Source organism: Scyliorhinus canicula, chromosome 8 (genome assembly GCF_902713615.1).
Source record: "Scyliorhinus canicula chromosome 8, sScyCan1.1, whole genome shotgun sequence".
NCBI lineage: Eukaryota > Metazoa > Chordata > Chondrichthyes > Carcharhiniformes > Scyliorhinidae > Scyliorhinus > Scyliorhinus canicula.
Window position 1 is genome coordinate 29,016,003 of NC_052153.1, and position 19,016 is coordinate 29,035,018.

The 19,016-nt window shown below is 43.7% G+C and overlaps 1 protein-coding gene across 1 annotated transcript in view; it reads left to right on the forward strand.

Moving 5' to 3' along the window:
• The first annotated feature begins 202 nt into the window (after window positions 1–202).
• The window catches only part of LOC119970166 (leucine rich adaptor protein 1-like), a 34,026-nt gene continuing 15,212 nt past the window's right edge, over window positions 203–19,016 (forward strand). The window contains exon 1 of the mRNA XM_038804323.1: window positions 203–1,321. Within this exon, the coding sequence (XP_038660251.1) occupies window positions 1,115–1,321 (207 nt within the window). The 5' untranslated portion in view covers window positions 203–1,114. The remainder of the gene's footprint in view (window positions 1,322–19,016) is intronic.

A 19,016-nucleotide genomic window follows, 5' to 3' on the forward strand; every position in this document is an offset into this window, starting at 1 on the left:
ACGCGAGAACAGAGTGTGCTTAGTGGTTGTGTACCAGTCTGTAGATAATGTCTGTTTATGGGAAAGGTTCAAGGTTCATGTGTTCAGATCCAAACAGAAAAGAAATCCTCCTATCACAACCATTTTTTTCCCCCACAAGTACATAACATGTTTTTTTTTTAAATTGAAACTCGATGATATCGAGTGTCCCATTGTGTCAACCTGTCAGGAGTGAGGTTCGTGCATTTCAATTACTTGGATACACCAGTTGCGGATGGTTTAATTGTTTGCGATTCTCGGTTCCTCCTGGTTGGAAATATACTGCACTCTGACCGAACTCAAGGCCACATTAACGCCTGGGTGTAACGTTACACTTGGCAGCACCGTGCATGGCCAGGTCGCAGCTCTCAGTCCGGGACAGTCTCCGTTTGCTGGGAGCTGTGTTTCGGCGGCCACACGGGAGGAAGGGCTTCAGAGGGACAGAGTTCCGGGTGGAGCTGCAGAGGGGAATGAGGAAACGCTGCGGGCGAGCTTGCACTAGATAGGAGGGAAGGAGCAGAGAGAGAGAGAGAGTGTGTGGCTTCTACACTGCGGATTACGGTAAAGAGGTTGGTTCACCTGTAAGTTTACTCTGGTGTCTCTGGGAGGTGGGAGAAGAGAGAGAGAGAGAGAGAGACGCCAAGGTCAGTTGCACACAAGCGAGCTGTTTGAAACTCCCACCTCCTGCAACCCGGCTCACTGGCCACTTGTACTCTGCTTTGTGCAATGAATTAATTCAGGAGCAGCTGGGAAGAGTGGTGTCTGGAAGAACAGTTGCTGTACTTTACTCCTTTTGATGTCAAGTGTTTTTTAACCAGATGAAACTGTCCCCGGTGAAACGAGAACATTTCCACTTGTCAACTCTGCAGATCACAGCCCAATGATCTTCCCACACAGGAAGACACCGACTCTCTTTTGTTGCCAGTGCAAATTGACTGAAGCCATCAGGTAAAATGCTGATGTGATCTCTGCAATGTGGACTGATATCTCTTAAAAAGTCTCTTCATGTTCACGATTGGGTTTTTTTGGGGGGTCAGTGTTTAATGCTTAAAAGTTGCCATTTGTAAATACATTACTTTGGACGCCTTTGGCGAGGATGGAGGAGTGCGTCCTGCCGGACTTAAAGGAAATCGAGAGCAAGATGGGACGCAAGGTTCCCGATAGCCTGCTGCGGTCACTAAGGGAGGATCAGCTGGGTCGGCACAAGGAGGACAAAGTCAGCCTCTCTACCTCAGGCACCTTGAGTAACTCCAGCACGTTGGAGAGACTGGAGACCAAGATTCAGATATTGAAACTGGAGATGGTGAGTGGTTTTTTTTGGGGGGGGGGGGGGGGGGGGGGTCGATGACAATGTACCAAAAAAAACAAATGCGCGGGTGTGCACTTTGAATAAACTTTTCTGTTGGAATATCCACCACAGCCTGAGCGCAAACTGTGCAACCTGCTACTGCTCGAGAAAGTGTAACAGCGAATCCCTACAGTGCAGAAGGAGGTCATTCGGCCCATCGAGTCTGCATCGACCCTCTGAAAGAGCCCCCCACCCAAGCTCACTCCCCCAACCTATCCAATTAAACTAACCAATACAACTTTTTGGACACTAAGGGGCAATTTAGCACGGCCAACCCCCCTAACCTGCACATCTTTGGACGGGCCAAGTGTCAAGCGTAAAGGTTTGACGTGGAAGCAGCAAAAATCACCTTTTCTCCATATATAATCACGAAGAAAATGATTTACTGACATGCCTTAAATTAAGTTTTGGAATACCTTTTTTGGGGAGGGGGCGCAAACTTTTATATTTGGGCATCAGAAATTGTGCATTTCGCTCACAGGTTAGTCATTTCCCTATCAGAAACCTTGTCCGTTCTTGAATTTTTTTAGTGGTCTGGATTTTTTTTAAGCGATTGTCCTCCTCCCAAAATAGACAAAGTCTTCCTCGACATTATGAATTAAAAACAAACTTCCTTTGAAATGCATATTTCTGCAAAAAAAAGGTTTTAAGATAACAGAGTGAAATGGAATATTGTGATTTCAGAGTTAGTGTCAGTTGTTCAAACAGAAAATCCTGATGCAGGGTGAAACTCTGGTGGTTGATTTAAAGGATGAGACTTAACCCTGAACTTCAACAGAGGATCCTGTTGCAATTATTTTTGTGCTTTCTGTGTGACAGTTTTGCGCTTTGAATTCATAGTCATAAAACTGTCCGGCCTCAAACTAACATCAGCCTGGCTAGGTTTGGACTGAACTCTTAAAAGTTAAAATACAAAAACAACTTGCAATTATATAGCGTCTTTAATGTAATAAAATGCCCCAAGGTGTTTCACGACAGTGCTTTGCAGCAAACAGTGACACCTAGCCACATAAGGTGATGTCAGAGCAGATGTTGAAAAACAAATCGTCTCAATGGAGGACAGAGAGATGGAGTGAAAGAGAGGTTCAGGGATGGGTCCCTGAACTTAGGGCCTTGGTAGGCTGAAGGCACGGCACCAATGATGAAACAGTTGAAATCGAGGATGCTGAAGAGGCCAGAATTAGATGAGCGTAGATATCTTCGAGAGTTGTCGGATTGGAGGAGTTTACAGAGAGAGGATGGGTGAAACCATAGAGATATTTGAAAACAAAGAAGCAAATTTTAAAGTCAAGACTTTGCTTTACTGAGCCAATCTAAATTAAAGAGTACAGGAGTAATGGATGAACAGAACGTGGTCCAAGTTTGGTTGGGATGGCATGGTAGCTCAGTGGTTAGCACTGTTACTTCACAGCATCAGGGACCTGGGTTTGATTCCCAGCTTTGGTCATTGTCTGTGCGGAATCTGCACGTTCTCCCAATGTCTGCGTGGGTTTCCTCCGGGTGCTCCGGTTTCCTCCCAAAAGACTTGCTGTTAGGTGAATTGGACATTCTAAATTCTTTCTCAGTGTACCTGAACAAGCGTCGGAGTGTGATGACTCGGGACTTTTCGCAGTAACTTCATTGCAGTGTTAATGTAAGCCTACATTTGACACTAATAAAGATTATTATTAAGTTATGACCTGGACAGCGGAGCTTTGTATAACTTCATATTTACTAAGGGTAGAATGCAAGAGAATAGTCAGGAGTGCACTAGAGTCTAGAGGATTAGGATCCCGGATGAGAACCCAACTATTTGCAATTCGGAAAATTGAGAGGGAATGTTACTGCACCAGAGGAATGATAACATTGACCCATAGGCATATTTTATGTCTAAACAAACTTTAATTTAAACACAGAGTTAATCACATAAACAATAGTGAAAATAGGTTTACAGTTAATAGTTGCAACAGTTCTTAAGTAAAAGAGAAACTTTAACTTAATTGTAAACCTGCCTCTGTATTCCAATTAAGCAAACCAATATAGACCAAATGACACTCAAGAATAAAGTGAACAGCCAGCTTTTCATTGTGCAGAATATTTAGAGAGATAATCTTTCAGGACAAAAACTGAAACAGCTCTGTTCGGATTAAAATCTGAGGAAGAACTAACTTTTCAGACAGACCTGGCTCGTCCTGTTAAATACATTATCTGTACCCAAAGCGCAAGGTATTTTCTGTCTCCTCCCACAAGATGTCCCATGACCTATTTAACCAGGACCAAGTACAATACACTTCATAAATTATCTGCACCCCAGTTGTCCTTTAAACATAAACAATATTCATCAACAGAATACTTAACCTGCAAAATCAATGATTGCCTAACTTTGATGACATCTTTAACAAACATACTGCCAGTATGTGTCTTAACCCAGGTTTCATAGCATCACTGAAAAAAAAAATGAAATATGAAGTACAGCAATCTCTTACATTCATCACACCTCCTCCTTTAAAAAAGCAAAAGCAATATGAAAAGATGGCCTCATTTTCCAAAGCCTTTTCAACTTTAAATACTACTTATTATGAGACACTATGATTACACTGTAAGATACATATCTTGTTTCATCCATGCATGCAAATTTAAACATCAGTAGAGTCCATTTCAGTCTTTCATTCCCAATTATAAACGTTCCATTCTTCACACATCTCAAAGTTGTGATTAAGCATCTGCAATAATGTGTTCTGTTCCTGCTACATGTATAATTTTCAACTTAAATGGTTGTAGCAATAAACTCCACCTAAACAGTCTTGCATTATGATCTTTAAACTTCTCCAGAAACTTCAATGGATTCTGGTCTGTATAAACAATTGCCTCCGATGAGTTGTTAGCAACATAAATTTCAAAATGTTGCAACAACAATATAAACAACATTTTGTTTTCAATGGTCGAATACTTCTTTTAATTTTCATTAAATTTTCTGGAAAAATGAGCAACAGGTCTTGCTATACCTACATCATCTCCTTGTGGTAATACACCATCAACACGCACATCACTCGCATCAATGGCCACCTTAAATTGCTTGCCATAATCCCGTATCGCTAAAACTGGTGCTGTGGTCAACACAGTTTTCAGATTGTCCTCCTGACATTCTGATGTCCAATGAAATTTCCTGTGCTTTTTCAAAAGTTCAGTCAGTGGAACAACCACTGCTAAAATTTCAAATGAATTTTTCTGTGGAAACCATTCATGCCCAGAATTCTCAAAACATATCTTCTCGTTGGTGTAATAAGAATTTCCCAATAACTTTTGCTTTCACACACCTTGGGACCATCTGACCATGTCCAATAGTATATACCTAAGAATGTGATTTGGGCTTTTCCAAACTCACTTTTACTCAGGTTCATCACCAAACCAGCTTCTTGCAGTCAATCATACAATTCCTTCAAATGTTCCAAATGCTCCTTTCACGTTTGTGTACTCTGCCAAAATTTCTTAGTCCAGAAATGACCTTATTGGGTAGTCTTTTGAATGTTGCTGGTGCATTCTTCATTCAAAATGGAATAACTTTAATTTGGTGCAGACTATTTGGCGTTTCAAAATCGGAAACTTCCTTCACCCTTTCAGATAAAGGTACTTGCCAGTATCCTTTGAGTAAATCAAATTTGGTATTGAAATTTGCTTGTCTCACCTTTTAAATACAGTCGTTCAAATGAGGACTATGATATGATTCTGTCTTCATTACATAATTCTATAGTCCGCACACAATCGTTGCGTTCCATCCGGTTTTGGTACCATCACAATAGGTGAGCTCTAATCATTGCAACTCTCTTCTCAAGCATGCTTTCAATCTCCTTTTAAACTTGTGCCAACTTGAGTGGATTTAGTATATATAGATATTGTTTCTTAATTGTAACAGAATGTGGGTGGAATGGTGGTGCAGTGGTTAGCACTGCTGCCTCACAACGCCAAGGTCCTCGGTACAATCCCGGCCCCGGGTCACAGTCCGTGTGGAATTTGCACATTCTCCCCGTGTTTTATTTTTAATTTGTTCATGGGACATGGACATCGCAGGCTGCATCAACATTTGGTGCCCATCCCTAATTGCCCTTGAGAGGGCAGTTAAGAGTCAACTACGTTGCTGTGGGTCTGGAGTCACAGTGGGCCAGACCAGGTAAGGATGGCAGATTGCCTTCCCTAAAGGACACGAGGGAACCAGATGTGGGTTTTATAACAATCGACAATGGTTTCATGGTCATCATTAGATTTATAATCCCAGATTTTTATTGAATTCAAATCCCACTATCTGTAGTGGCAGGATTTGAACCTGGATCCCAAGAAGCATTACTCTATGTCTTGGGTTTATGAACAGAACATGGGAGTTCTGTTATCTAAGGTAATAAATCTAAGAAGGCATACGGCATGCTTGCCTTCATTGGCCGGGGCATTGAGTATAAGAATTGGCAAGTCATGTTGCAGCTGTATAGAACCTTAGTTAGGCCACACTTGGAGTATAGTGTTCAATTCTGGTCGCCACACTACCAGAAGGTTGTGGAGATTTTAGAGAGGGTGCAGAAGAGATTTACCAGGATGTTGCCTCGTATGGAGGGCATTAGCTATGAGGAGAGTTTGAATAAACTCGGTTTGTTCTCACTGGAACAACGGAGATTGAGGGGCGACCTGATCGACGTCAACAAAATTATGAGGGGCATAGACAGGGTGGATAGTCAGAGACTTTTTCCCAGGGTAGAGGGATCACTTACTAGGGGGCGTAGGTTTAAGGTGCAAGGGGCAAGGTTTAGAGGAGATGTACGAGGCAAGTTTTTTTGCACAGAGGATCATGGGTGCCTGGAACTCGCTGCCGGAGCAGGTGGTGGAAGCAGAGACAATAGTGACATTTAAGTGGCATCTTGACAAATACATGAATAGGATGGGAATAGAGGGATACGGACCCCAAAAGTGTAGAAGATTTTAGTTTAGACGGGCAACATGGTCAGCAGAGGCTTGTAGGGCCAAAGGGCCTGTTCCTGTGCTGTACTTTTCTTTGTTCTTTGTTTGTTGTTTGTAGTCCAGTGACAATACCACTATGCCACCGCGTAGATCTCACCCCCACAACCCAAAGATGTGCAGGGTAGGCTAAATTGCCTCTTAATTGTAAAAAATGAATTAGGTACTCTTAATTTATATTTTAAAAATTATAACAGAACGTTCTAATCTATGTCATGTATATTCACCTTTGTACTTTCCAGTTTGTTCCCACATATAGCCCCATGTGATTGTAATAAGTCATCAGGTCACTCCGATTTTCCGACGGAAGGTAACCTAGTTTTTATCAAATTTTGTTCCTTTCGCATTGTCCAATTTAAATTGAGGAATGCCAAATTCAGAATCATCTGGATTTATCTCTTTTCCCTGAGTTATAACTACTAATACACCCCCTGTTTCCTTCCCTATCAAAATACCTTTTGAGCATATTAATGTGACACACTTGTGAGTTTCGTTCTATCTGGCGTTCTTATCAAATAATTCACCTCACTCAATTTCCTTTCAATTTGATAAGGCCCACTAAATCTTGCTTTTAATGGTTCACCATTGGCAACAATACTAATACTTTCTCCCCACTAACAAAACTGAGTTTTTGATTTTTTATCTGACTCCTTTCTCATCATATGCTGTGCCAATTCTAAATGCTTTCTCACAAACTTACCACCCCTATTTCATCTCTCCTGAAAGTTTGGCACATAGTCCAAAGCTGTAGTCTCAGAACTCACTCACCAATTTGTCCTTAATAAATTTGACCAAAAATCAATTTGAACGGACTGAATTTAGTTGATTCATTAGGTGCATTCCTAATTGTGAATAAAACGAATGGGAATTCCTTTAACCTAATCCACTGGATAGTCCTGACCACAGGCCCTTAACATGCTCTTTAAAGTTTGGTGCCACCTGTCTAATGCTCCCTGGGATTCTGGACAATACCTGTTTGATATAAATTACTTTATCCCTCAGTTATCCGTAACTTCCCTGAATAAACTCGGCATGAAATTTGATCCCTGATCTGATTGGGTGTCTTTTGGTAGTCCATATCTTGTAAGAAATAATGGTTAATTCTTCTACAACCCTCTTAGCTGTAATATTTCATAATGGCATGATCTGTGGAAATCCAGTAAGCAAATCCATTATCGGCAACAAATACTGATTCCCACTTTTCATCTTAGGAAGGGGTCCCACGTAATAAATTAAGAATCTAGTAAAAGGTTTCTCAAATTCCAGAATGGATATCAAGGGTGGTGGTTTGATTACACACTTGAGGTTTTCCTGTCACATGATATGTTATTTTCCTTGGAACAAAGAAGGCTGAGGGGTGACTTAATTGAGGTGCACAAAATTATGAGGGGAAGAGGTAGGGTGGAAAGGATACAAGTGTTTCCCCTGGTGGAGAATTATAGAACCAGAAGGCATAGAGTCAAGATAAGTGGCAGAAGTTGGAGAGGGGACACGAGGAAAACCTTTTTACACAGAGGGTAGTGGGAGTCAGGAATTCGCTGCCCGAGTTAATGGTGGAGGCAGAGACACTAAACTCTTTTAAAGGTACATGGATCTGCACTTTGAATGCTCTAAGCTACAACACTTTGGGCAGCGTGCAGGGTGGTGGGATTAGAAAGGGCACCTGGGTGTCCTCGGGCTGGCATGGACAAGATGGTCCAAATGGCCTCCTTTTGTGCTGTAACTTTTCTGTGATTCTATGTGTCAAAATTCAACCACATTCTTATGCAGTCCAGGCCATTAAAAATGTTTTTGTATTTTCACTTGAGTTTTCCGTGCTCCTACTTGTATCTTGTGTGCTACCCATAAAATCTCCTTTCCATTACCCACCGGTATTATAACTTTATGAACTTCTGCCCATTTCTAATCTGCCTGAATATGTAAAGGTCTCCACTTTGTAATTAATACATTATTTGAAATGTAGTAACACTGATGTATACACTCCGATTCTATTTCTGTGTATGCTTTCTGACACAATTACTTGAAAAGATCATAAGAACATAAGAACTAGGAGCAGGAGTAGGCCATATGGCCCCTCGAGCCTGCTCCACCATTCAATGCGACCATGGCTGATCTTTTGTGGAATCAGCTCCACTTTCCGGCCCGAACAGCATAACCCTTTATTCCTTTATTTTTCAAAAACTTATCTATCTTTAGTTTGAAAACATTTGATGAAGGAGCCTCAACTGCTTCACTGGGCAGGGAATTCCATAGATTCACAACCCTTTGGGTGAAGAGGTTCCTCCTAAACTCAGTCCTAAATCTACTTTAACCTGAGAGAAAATCACTTTAATATCTCCAACCATGCCTTCTTTGCCTTGACCACCTGTGGATTTCACATTTCCCCAGCTGCTATCATTCACAGACTGAAAATGATGAAGAAAACCAAACCATGGTTGATGAACTAATTCAAAATCATCTGTCATTTCTGCTGCCAGTCCAGCAGTTTTAACTCTTTGCTCTTCCACATAAGTTCTCACGACAGCAGGAAGTGAATCTTTAAATTCCACTTAAGTTAGGTCTATTCTTCATTCTCTTATCCAACGATCAAAATTATTTTGTTTGATCCTTTCAAATTCTACATAAGTCTGACCTGGTTCTTTCCTTAAATTTCTAAACTTCTATCGAAAGGCTTCTGGCACTGGTTCACATGAGCTTATAATCGCTTTTCTCACTTCATAATCCCTAGACACCTCCTCTGACAATGGACACAAACACTTCACTACTTCTGTCTACTAATTGTGATTGAATCAACAATAGGCACATGGTTTTTGTCCAATTCAATTGTTTAGCTCCTTTCAAAAAAGAGATTTTAAAAATGATTCCGTGTCTTTCTAGTCAAACCTTGGCAGTGCTCGAACATAATTCAACATATCCCCACTAGGATTTGGACTGGGGGAGGGCGCAGAGAGAAAAAGAGAGGGCAGAGCGAGAAAAAGGGAGAGAGGTAATGACAAGAGAAAAAGAAAAAGGGCAGACAATGAAAAAGAGAATCATAGAATCCCTACAGTGCGGAAGGATGCCATTTGGCCCATCAAGTCTGCAGTGAACCTCAGAAAGAGCACTCCCCTGTCCCCTCCAATCATCCCGCCCTATCCTCGTAATGCTGTAACATAACCTGCATATCCTGGACAGTAAGGGGTAGATTAGCATAGCCAATCCATTTAAGCTGCATATCTTTGGACTGCGGGAGGAAAACCGGAGCACTCTGAGGAAACCCACTCAGTCAACCAAGGCCGGAATTGAACCTGGGTCCCTGGCCCTGTGAGGCAGCAATGCTAACCACTGTGCCACCGTGCTGCCTTGATTGAAAGTGATTTTGTAACATCTTTCCAAAATTGATAAGCACCTCATACTCCTTGTGCAGGGAAGAATTTGATTTCCTTTTTAGCTGTAAAAAATTAAGAAATTGAATAAAATAAGTGACAGTAAAGAGCAGTCCAGCTTTTAAATTAGAAGCTGTATCTTTAGCGAAAAGGCCCAGAGAAAGACTGACTAAAATGTCAGGACGTGGAAGAGATATTCTGTTAGGAAAGGTAGTTCACTGGAGTGGGGTACTGTAGAATATTGAGTAGTCTTTATATCATCATTCAAAAATAACTTGTGTCAATTGAACTGAGGAAATATCATCAGAATTGCTCCTCTCCATTTGTACCTATATTTGGGGCTGATTTAGCACACTAGGCTAAATTGCTGGCTTTTAAAGCAGACCAAGGCAGACCAGCAGCACGGTTCAATTTCCGTACCAGCCTCCCCGAACAGGCGCCGGAATGTGGCGACTCGGGGATTTTCACAGTAACTTCATTGAAGCCTACTTGTGACAATAAGCGATTTTCATTCATTTTCATTTCATTTCATTTTCATACCTTACTGAAGAGGCACAGATCCCTACAAGTTGATAGAAGCTATTACAATTTTCCACCACAAAAGTAAGATGCTCGAATCATGGATGTTATTAAACCTGAGAGATAGCCATGTCTAACTTGAATTTGTATCACCTTCTATATGGATTCTTCTAATGGTAATCTATGCATCTTTGTTACTGCTTTTGATGGATATCTGACGAAAGTACGTTTGAACAGATTCGGCTGAGATCCCATTGAATGCAAATCATAGTTCAAAATATTAATTGACCAATCACACTTCTATAGAACAGTACAGCACAGAACAGGCCCTTCGGCCCTCGATGTTGTGCCGAGCAACGATCACCCTACTCAAACCCACGTATCCACCCTATACCCCTAACCCAACAACCCCCCCTTAACCTTACCTTTTAGGAAACTACGGGCAATTTAGCATGGCCAATCCACCTAACCCGCACATCTTTGGACTGTGGGAGGAAACCGGAGCACCCGGAGGAAACCCACGCACACACGGGGAGGACGTGCAGACTCCACACAGACAGTGACCCAGCCGGGAATCGAACCTGGGACCCTGGAGCTGTGAAGCATTTATGCTAACCACCATGCTACCGTGCTGCCCTGCTTGGAGAAGCCATGAAGATTGCTTATTTTGGGAAACAATTAAGAAATGCTGATTCTAGATGCCGAAAGTAGAGATTTGGAGACACATTATTCTGACTGATCTAATTCAGTGGCACTCAACCTTTTTGCTTCTGGGTCCTCTTCCCCTGTTAAATAAAATTCCAGAGAGCTCTGTAACAGTGTACGTTTTCAGTATGAAATTTAGTTCCGCTATTAAGCACATTTATTTGTTATTTTTCTTTAACTTAATGTACAATTTGCAGCTGATGCCGAGCAACAATTCGGGCAAGACATGGTCGTAGCATGACCAAGCCGACATGTATGTCATGTTCTATGTTACCCTGGTTCAATTCTGCTCAAGTTAGTAGGTTGTCACTGGGAGGTTAGTGGACTGTCATTGGAGCTGATAAAGTGTTGATGAATCTGATGGTATTGACAGCCATACCAGCTTCCCCAGTTTTCTGTTGTTGGTGTGCCAAGCATAATGCGCCTGTTGAGACTGTATGTCATCTTCTCGACAACCCAGCACTGGACCAATGACTATGAGTAACTGGGGCCAAGCTGCGGTTTCCAGTTCCTCACATCCTGTGCGTGACTCCGACCAGGGATTAAAAAGTCGCTGTGCTGTTGTTGATCGGTGACTTAGAGCTTGATATAAAACTCTGAAGATGGTAACATTTAGGGATCACACTGAAATTTACTTTATATTATCTGTACAGTGGAGATGGAGCTTTCCTTGAAAACTTTAAGTTTTCCAGTCCACCAGTCCAAAGTTGTGCAGGTTAGTCGGATTGGCCATGCTAAAATTGCCCCTTAGTGTCCAGGGATGTTCAGGTTAGCTGAGATTGTGAGGTTACAGGGATAGGTTGGGGGGTGAGCCTGGGTAGGGTGCTCTAGTCAAGGGTCGGTGCTTACTCAATGGGCCTAATGGCCCCCCTGCACTGTTCCTATGGTTCTATGGACACCACTCTGGGCTACAGCAGAAATATATAGGGTGGAATTCTCAACCCATTGGGATTATTTTTTCCCACTGGCAGCGCAACCCCACCCATGGATTTCTCGGCGGCGTGGGGTAGCTTCAATGAGAAATCCCATTGACAAGCGGCAGGAAGAATGAATCCTGCTGCCAGCGAATGGCGCACCGCTGAGAAACACGCTGGAGGGGGAGTATCCGTAATCTTCATTATTTCACAAGTATGTTTTGGGAATAATTGTAGTTAACTGTGTTATATTCCATCCAGCGACATCTGAAGCTGTTCATAGATGCAGAATATTAAATTTTCTCTTCTGCATGACTAAAATCCTTCCATCGGGATGAGCAAGAAAAAATATCTTTGATTGGACTCAAACTGATAAAGTGAAGACAATCTAAATGTTGTACTGTGATACCCTCTTTATTTCCCCCAAAGCATCCAGTAAAATTTGCAGGACATGGCTGATGGAGCTGGTTTGACTTTCTCGCATTGAGGTGTAGAAGAATGTTCAATATCAAATTCCTTCATATGATGTTCACTTTTAAATAGAATTAACTCCAACTAAATAAATACTACATCCGGGAGCAAATAGGGCTTTTATTCAAAGATTCGGTCGTAAGTCAAGTCATAGGCCCTGGGTCTAGTCCACTGACATCGGCCAACATCCCAATGCAGGTGTTAAGAAATCCAACAGAGACTTGCCTTAAAGGCACATGGCGAGGACAGACTGAAAATCTTTTATGGGAAATCAGTGTATTATGACTTTCTCAGGAAAACTAGTTTCCAATTACTTCTAGCATTGCACCAAATTGTCAAAATGTCTTTCGAACCGAGTTCAAGAACAGACAAGCAGTGTTTACTGAAAAATAAAATGTTAGGACAGGTTTCAGTTCTGGCTTGAGGCAGTTTTAATATGCAAAACACTGATGTCTCCAATTTACATTTGAAATGCAACCATTTAACCATCCGACAAGCAAATAAAATGACGAGTTTTAATTGACCCATATGGGCCAGTTTATTACTTTTATTCCAAGGCTTCTTTGACTTTTTTATCTGAGTTCCAGTACCAATGAGCATTATGGCGAATAAAAACTCAAACCTATGAAAGAAACACTTCCATGAATACAGCTCTTTTCACAACCACCGGATATCTCAAAGCGCTTTAACAGTTAATGCAGTCCTTTTGGTTATTGTTGTAATATAGGGAACACAGCAGCTAATGTGTGCTCAGCAAACCCTAACACACAGCAATGTAATAATAACCAGGTAATCTGTTTCATGTAACAAAACCAGAAACTGCTGCAAAGACTCAGCAGGTGTGACTGCAATCTTGGAGTGGGAAACAGAGTAAACATTTTTAGTCCAATGTGGCTTTTCTTCAGAATTGTGTGTTGAGTTCTGAAGAAGACTCGTGTTGAATTCAAAATGTTGGGTGGAATTTTCCCCCCAAAATGGCGAGTCATCATGTCCGGCCGGAAAATCAATGCGATTCCCTTCGGCCCTGGTGGCGCAATCTGGATCGCAATTTTTAGGGACTTTGAAAAATATTTTTCCCTCCGCGTGAGAAACGCCGGGCTTGAGGCATGAAGTGTTGTGATTCACCCACTCCAGGGGTCACCTGAACACTTCAATGAAGGGGCAGCCAAGAAGACATATCCACGATTCACCAAAGGAGCTCTCACAAGAATGTTGGACGCCATGGAGGAGAGAAGGACAACTATTACCCTCAGAGAGGCAGGTAACCCTCCAACAAGGTCACAAATACCAACATGAAGATGATGGCGCAGTGTCAGCAGCCTGACCAAGAGTGCAGGAGTACAATGTTTGAAGACGATGAATGACCTACTATGATCAGCAAGGGTAAGTTCTCCCTATCTCCTCACGGCACTCCAACCTTTCGTGACCCCTGTAACCCAAAACCGCCACCTAGCAGGTTCGCAGCATCCAAACTCCCACCATCATCCTCAAATCCCACCGACACTCCTCACGAGAACCCATTCCTGCTTAGGCACCGTGCCCACCCATTCCAGGTGTCAACGACCTCTGGCCCAACAAGCATCCCGCTCACATTATCCCCTTTTGTGTCCCTTTAGGAGGACATACCCCACAGCCGTCGAGCGAGAGAGGAAATGGGCAGTGGAATGCCCGAGCTGGAGATCTTGACTCCATTCGAGGAGACGAGCATGGAGCTTGCAAGGGAGGAGCAGTATCGGACCTGCACTTAGAGCACGGTTGGCCTGTGGGAGGAAAGTGAGGAGACACTGCACCTTCATCCAAATTGTCAGTCTCAAGTGACTTCTTTATTGTCCAAATCTTGACCAGACCATGTCCCTTGCTTTGCAGGAACAACCACCAATTGGCCCATTGACCAGCAGTGCCCCACCACCCACCTTCAAAAGCACCTTGGAGGAGGACATGGACAAAGTGTCACACAATCATGCACACCATCCACGATCGCAGAGTGACACACCTCGGTGGGCAAACTTAGTAAGCCGGCTTCTGGACCACTTTCTGGTGGGCACCAAAAGCTCTTGATGCAGATCAGGTGGAGGCAGGAACATTTCAGGGATTGGATAGTTGATGTCTGTTGGAACCTGGGACACAGCTGTGCCCCAGCTAGATGCCATACCTCTGGACACGTTCACCCCTCAGTTGCTTGAGATGCAAAGGCAGATCTGGGAATACCAGGAAGGATTGTCAGTGATATTCCTGTGACTACAAGGCTGGATGGAGGAGTCACCTGTTGCAGGAGATGCTGCCGGTAATGCATGGTACCTAGGCCAACACTATATTGGAAAGCCTGAGGCAAGAGGTCAGATCCATGACTGCTGAACTCCGAGGCATGACTCAGTCCCTGAGGACAATGGCTGAGGGGTTCAACACCATGGTGCAGGCAATGGCGAGCCTCCAGGACTGGCAGCGCCAGATTATGTTGAGGATTATGGAGTTCACTCCAGCTGCTCCTCCATGGGGTAACCCAGGGGCCCACAAGCAACTGGAGGGAGGGGGAATCTGCTGGAGCACATCCTGGGGCCTTCCTCCCAGGAGAATGACCAGCCCATCTGAATCCTCCCTTCCTGATACCGGCACACTTCAGGACAGTGGGCTGAACAGGGTGATGCGGCAACACCAGTGCCATCCGAGAGTAGGCCGGGGGCCCCCAGGTGCCAGCCCTCCAGAAGACAGCTCCATGAAGGACTCAAGGCCTTCACTCTCTGTCTCCTTCGCCTTTGAGCCACCTGTTCAGCTGATTCTGCCTCCAGCCCTTGAGCCTGCCCTGTGGCCCACTGGCCTCCTGGCACTGTGTGTAACCTGGATGTTGCCACTCGTTGCTACTGGAGTCTGTGCTTGGTGACCAGCACAATTGTCAGCTCCAAGGCTCCATATCAATCTCAATCGGTAAGATGCGAGGGATGAGAAAGTGAGAGAGACGGGTTGGTTGGTGCCGCAGCCACTTAACTTCAGTACCTCCTCTCACCCATCCTGGAAGCAGCCAGTCCTACGCGTATTCCAGTGGCTACCACCCACTCACATTTCAGGTAGCCTTCCACCTCCATTGCTTGACTGCCCCGGTCAATGTCCTCGCCTCTGGCCTCCCATCTGGTTGGCCCCTCCCTTATTCTCTACATCACTGGGGGTTCCGACAGGAGGTTTCGATGGTCGCCCATCCCTCATGGGCAGGGTCAGCTGGATGGTTCTGTCTACCTTGAGGGCAAATGAGTCCTCAATGGCAGACACTGTGGTACGGCACTTTGCAGACACCGTCCCTCTCAATCCCATGTACCCAAGCGTTTAGTTTTGAACCATGGGTTATCAAATCTCTCCTTGACTTTGAGAATGCGGGCAGCTGACACTATTAAGGGTTGTCTCATGATGGCCAATTAGTTTGATGAGCATGAGTCTCAGGAATGTTAGAGAGCACAATTACCTTCTGCATCAGGGATAGGCAAGCCTAATAGGCACCCGCCTTAATCAGGCTGCATCATCCTGAGATCTCATTGCTTGTCAGCATTTTACACTGAAGACTTCGATGTACAGCCACTCCCCTCCTTCCATTTGGAGGCCATGGAGCCTGCGTCCCATTTTTAAAAAGCAGCAGCGACACAGACCCCCTAAATGTCGCCGTAAACTCAGTTTCTCTGTCCACAGATTCTGCCAGACCTGTCTGGAGGATTGGAAGATTCAATGAGCTCCAAAGATTTGACTTTAACCTCTCAAAGGACATTATAACATATTCAAATTGATGCAAATCAGAGCCATGAACCTGATCATGTCATCAGAGAGGGCCCGGGAGCATCGTGTCCGGAAACCTCTCTGGCGCAAAACCCGTTTTTGGCCTCTCGCGATATTTTACGTGATGGAGATTTGCGGCTTCAGTTAACAGACCCACTAAATGTCGCCGTAAACTCAGTTTCTCTGTCCACAGATTCTGCCAGACCTGCTGAGCTTTTCCAACAATCCAGACCTCCAGCATCTGCAATATTTTGCTTTTAAACTAATATGCTTTTGTGTGATGTCAATTGAGGGCTAAACATTGGCCACGTCATCTCCGCCCTATTCCTGTAACCCCATAACCCCACCCTAAACTTTTGACACTAAGGGACAGCTAGCGTGACCAATCCACCCACCCTCCTCTCTTCAAAATAGTCACCTTAGCAATGACGGTGCCGTGCTCCCTCAGTACTGCACTGATGCACTTAGTACTTCCATCTTGATTCTTATGCTCAAGCCCTGAAGCAGGACTTGACTGCACCAGCTTGTCATTCAGTGGCAAGTGTATCATGGCTGACACACAACGTGAATGAAAACTTCCCACTGAGAGTGTGCTAGTGATTCATCATACAAGCTGAGATTTTGTAAGCACTCATATTATTGAAGAATGCTATTATTATCAGTAGGACCTGTGCTTCCATCGAGGATCACTCCTACTCAGAGTTGCGAGTTTTTGCCATGGATCCTTATGTGACCGAACAGGTCGACCCGCGACCCGCACATTTTGGGGCACATCGGGAAAGGTGTCCCATAAGGCAGTGGGATACGGAATGTAGAATTTGCTTCCTGCCTCCAAACCCCCCCCCCTCCTCGTGCCCGACCACCATTCCAGGGCCAGATCCCTCATGGACCCAGATGCCCGTGACTTACCTGGGCCTGATCACCATGCTTCTCTTGGAACTGCCTGCAGTCCACTATTGAGTTCTGGCGCCGCTGGGACTGCAAGAGCTGGTGACTAAACACTGAGGGGTGAAACTCCCACTCGCAGATACTTAAGGCCACCCACAGTGTGCTATCGCTGCCGGTCAGCCTTATGTAAAGTCAGCTCAGGACCCACTTTTCCAAAAGGTGGGGTGAGCAACCCCTGAAGAAAGACGAATGATTTACAAAAAGAATTATAGCTAAAAGAAACTGCAGTGGTGTCCCATAAATTCTGTTTTGAAACCTAACTTGGCTGTATATGTGTGTGAAAATCCTGGTACTTGATTCATTAAACATGTAATCAATTAAGAGTACAACTGATTTTCTAATAGATTAAAAGTACAACTGCATTAGAAATATCAAAGCTTTTAGAAAGCTTGACACTTAAATCTTTCACCTTCATATGTGACGGATTTGTTAAAAGTATAAGAAATATGAAAATACACTAATCAATCCAATACACTATGCATAATCCACCCAGTCAGAAAATCTACCACACCCTTTAGATGGGAGGTCCTGCACAAAATCTCACTGATGATCAGGTGGAACTCCAGGACACACATCCATCCTCACATCTCCACTGGAATGCTGCATTAATGGAATATAAACTCCCATCCCCGGCAACCACTTTGTCTTGAGCAGCACTTCATTATCCCAGTCTTTACATTCATACTATGGCATACCTCAGCTCTGGTAAAGGAGTATCAAATGTATGCCTTTTCCTGTATGTTTCAAAATGTCTAACAAATGGGAACCAATTGTTTAAAGTAATATTCACGACACCAAAGCCATAATGCCCATCCTTTCGCCCCTTCTTATTTAGAGATAAACCTGCATTACACAACACTTTCCCTGGCAGCTGTTTCTGGGTTATAGAAAGATGATATCGGTAAGTGCACAACAGGAAGTATAACGAGTTCCAAGTACATTTTACGTGACATATCAGGAGACAAGTAGTCATCACAACTTGAAAGTGCTGTTTTTTAAGCCTGAGTAGAAAGCCTTACCAGTCGTACATTACTTTTAAAATGACAATGTTATCGAAAGGATCAGTGACCATTCTACATTCAGAGGATGCAGTGAAGTGACGTGATAATAATGTTACATCGCCAAACATATGTAGACCGACACACTTACTAACTTCAGTTCAATTTCTCCCCTGAACACTCTTGATGGAGGAAGGGGTTGAGTTTCAAGAGGTTCAGTGCTTCTGAAGGAGAATCATATGAACCTGAAATGTTAACTCTTGTTTCTCCCTCCACAAATGCTGCCAGGCCTGCTGAGATTTTCCAGCCTTTTCTGTTTTTATTTCAGTTTCAAGGGTGTTGACTGGATGCCGACATCTGAAAATGGCCAATCTTAATGCTTGACTGCTGAACTACTGCAAGTTTATCGATCCTGTTCCCCCTCCCCCTGGGTCCACACTCATGCACTTTCCAATGAGGCTCGCTGGACAACTGTAATCCTGATGATATTTCCCTCCCCAAAGTTTTAACTGAGGCAGAACCAGGACGGGCAACCAATCATCTCTTAGGAGGCAGGTAGCTTGCTTAAATATTTTAATGTGGTTGACTGTATCACTCTTTGAGATTTAACCCTGGTTTCCTAGGCCTTGGAAAATCCCAGCACCTAACGAGAGTCAAGGACTGCTGTGTGGAAGTGATAGGTGCTTTTCCAGCACTGCTTGTGTGCTAAGAAGTCTCTCACCAGTCCCACAAGCTAACCTGTATCCCTTCCCACAATCAGGCAAACTCCCCCACATGTTCACCAGCTTCCTCTCTACAATCGCAAATTCCTTCTGCTATCATTGACCCTGCCTTCCGAAGGTCACTACCCATCCCCTTCCTCAACAACTGTGTGTGGATCTTGTCGGGAAAAAAAACACACTCTCTGTAGCATAAGGGAACTCTCTCACCTGAGTAAAAATTGGTTCTAATATTTCTTTATGTCTGTTGAAAGTAAATAAGGTGTGTTAAATGT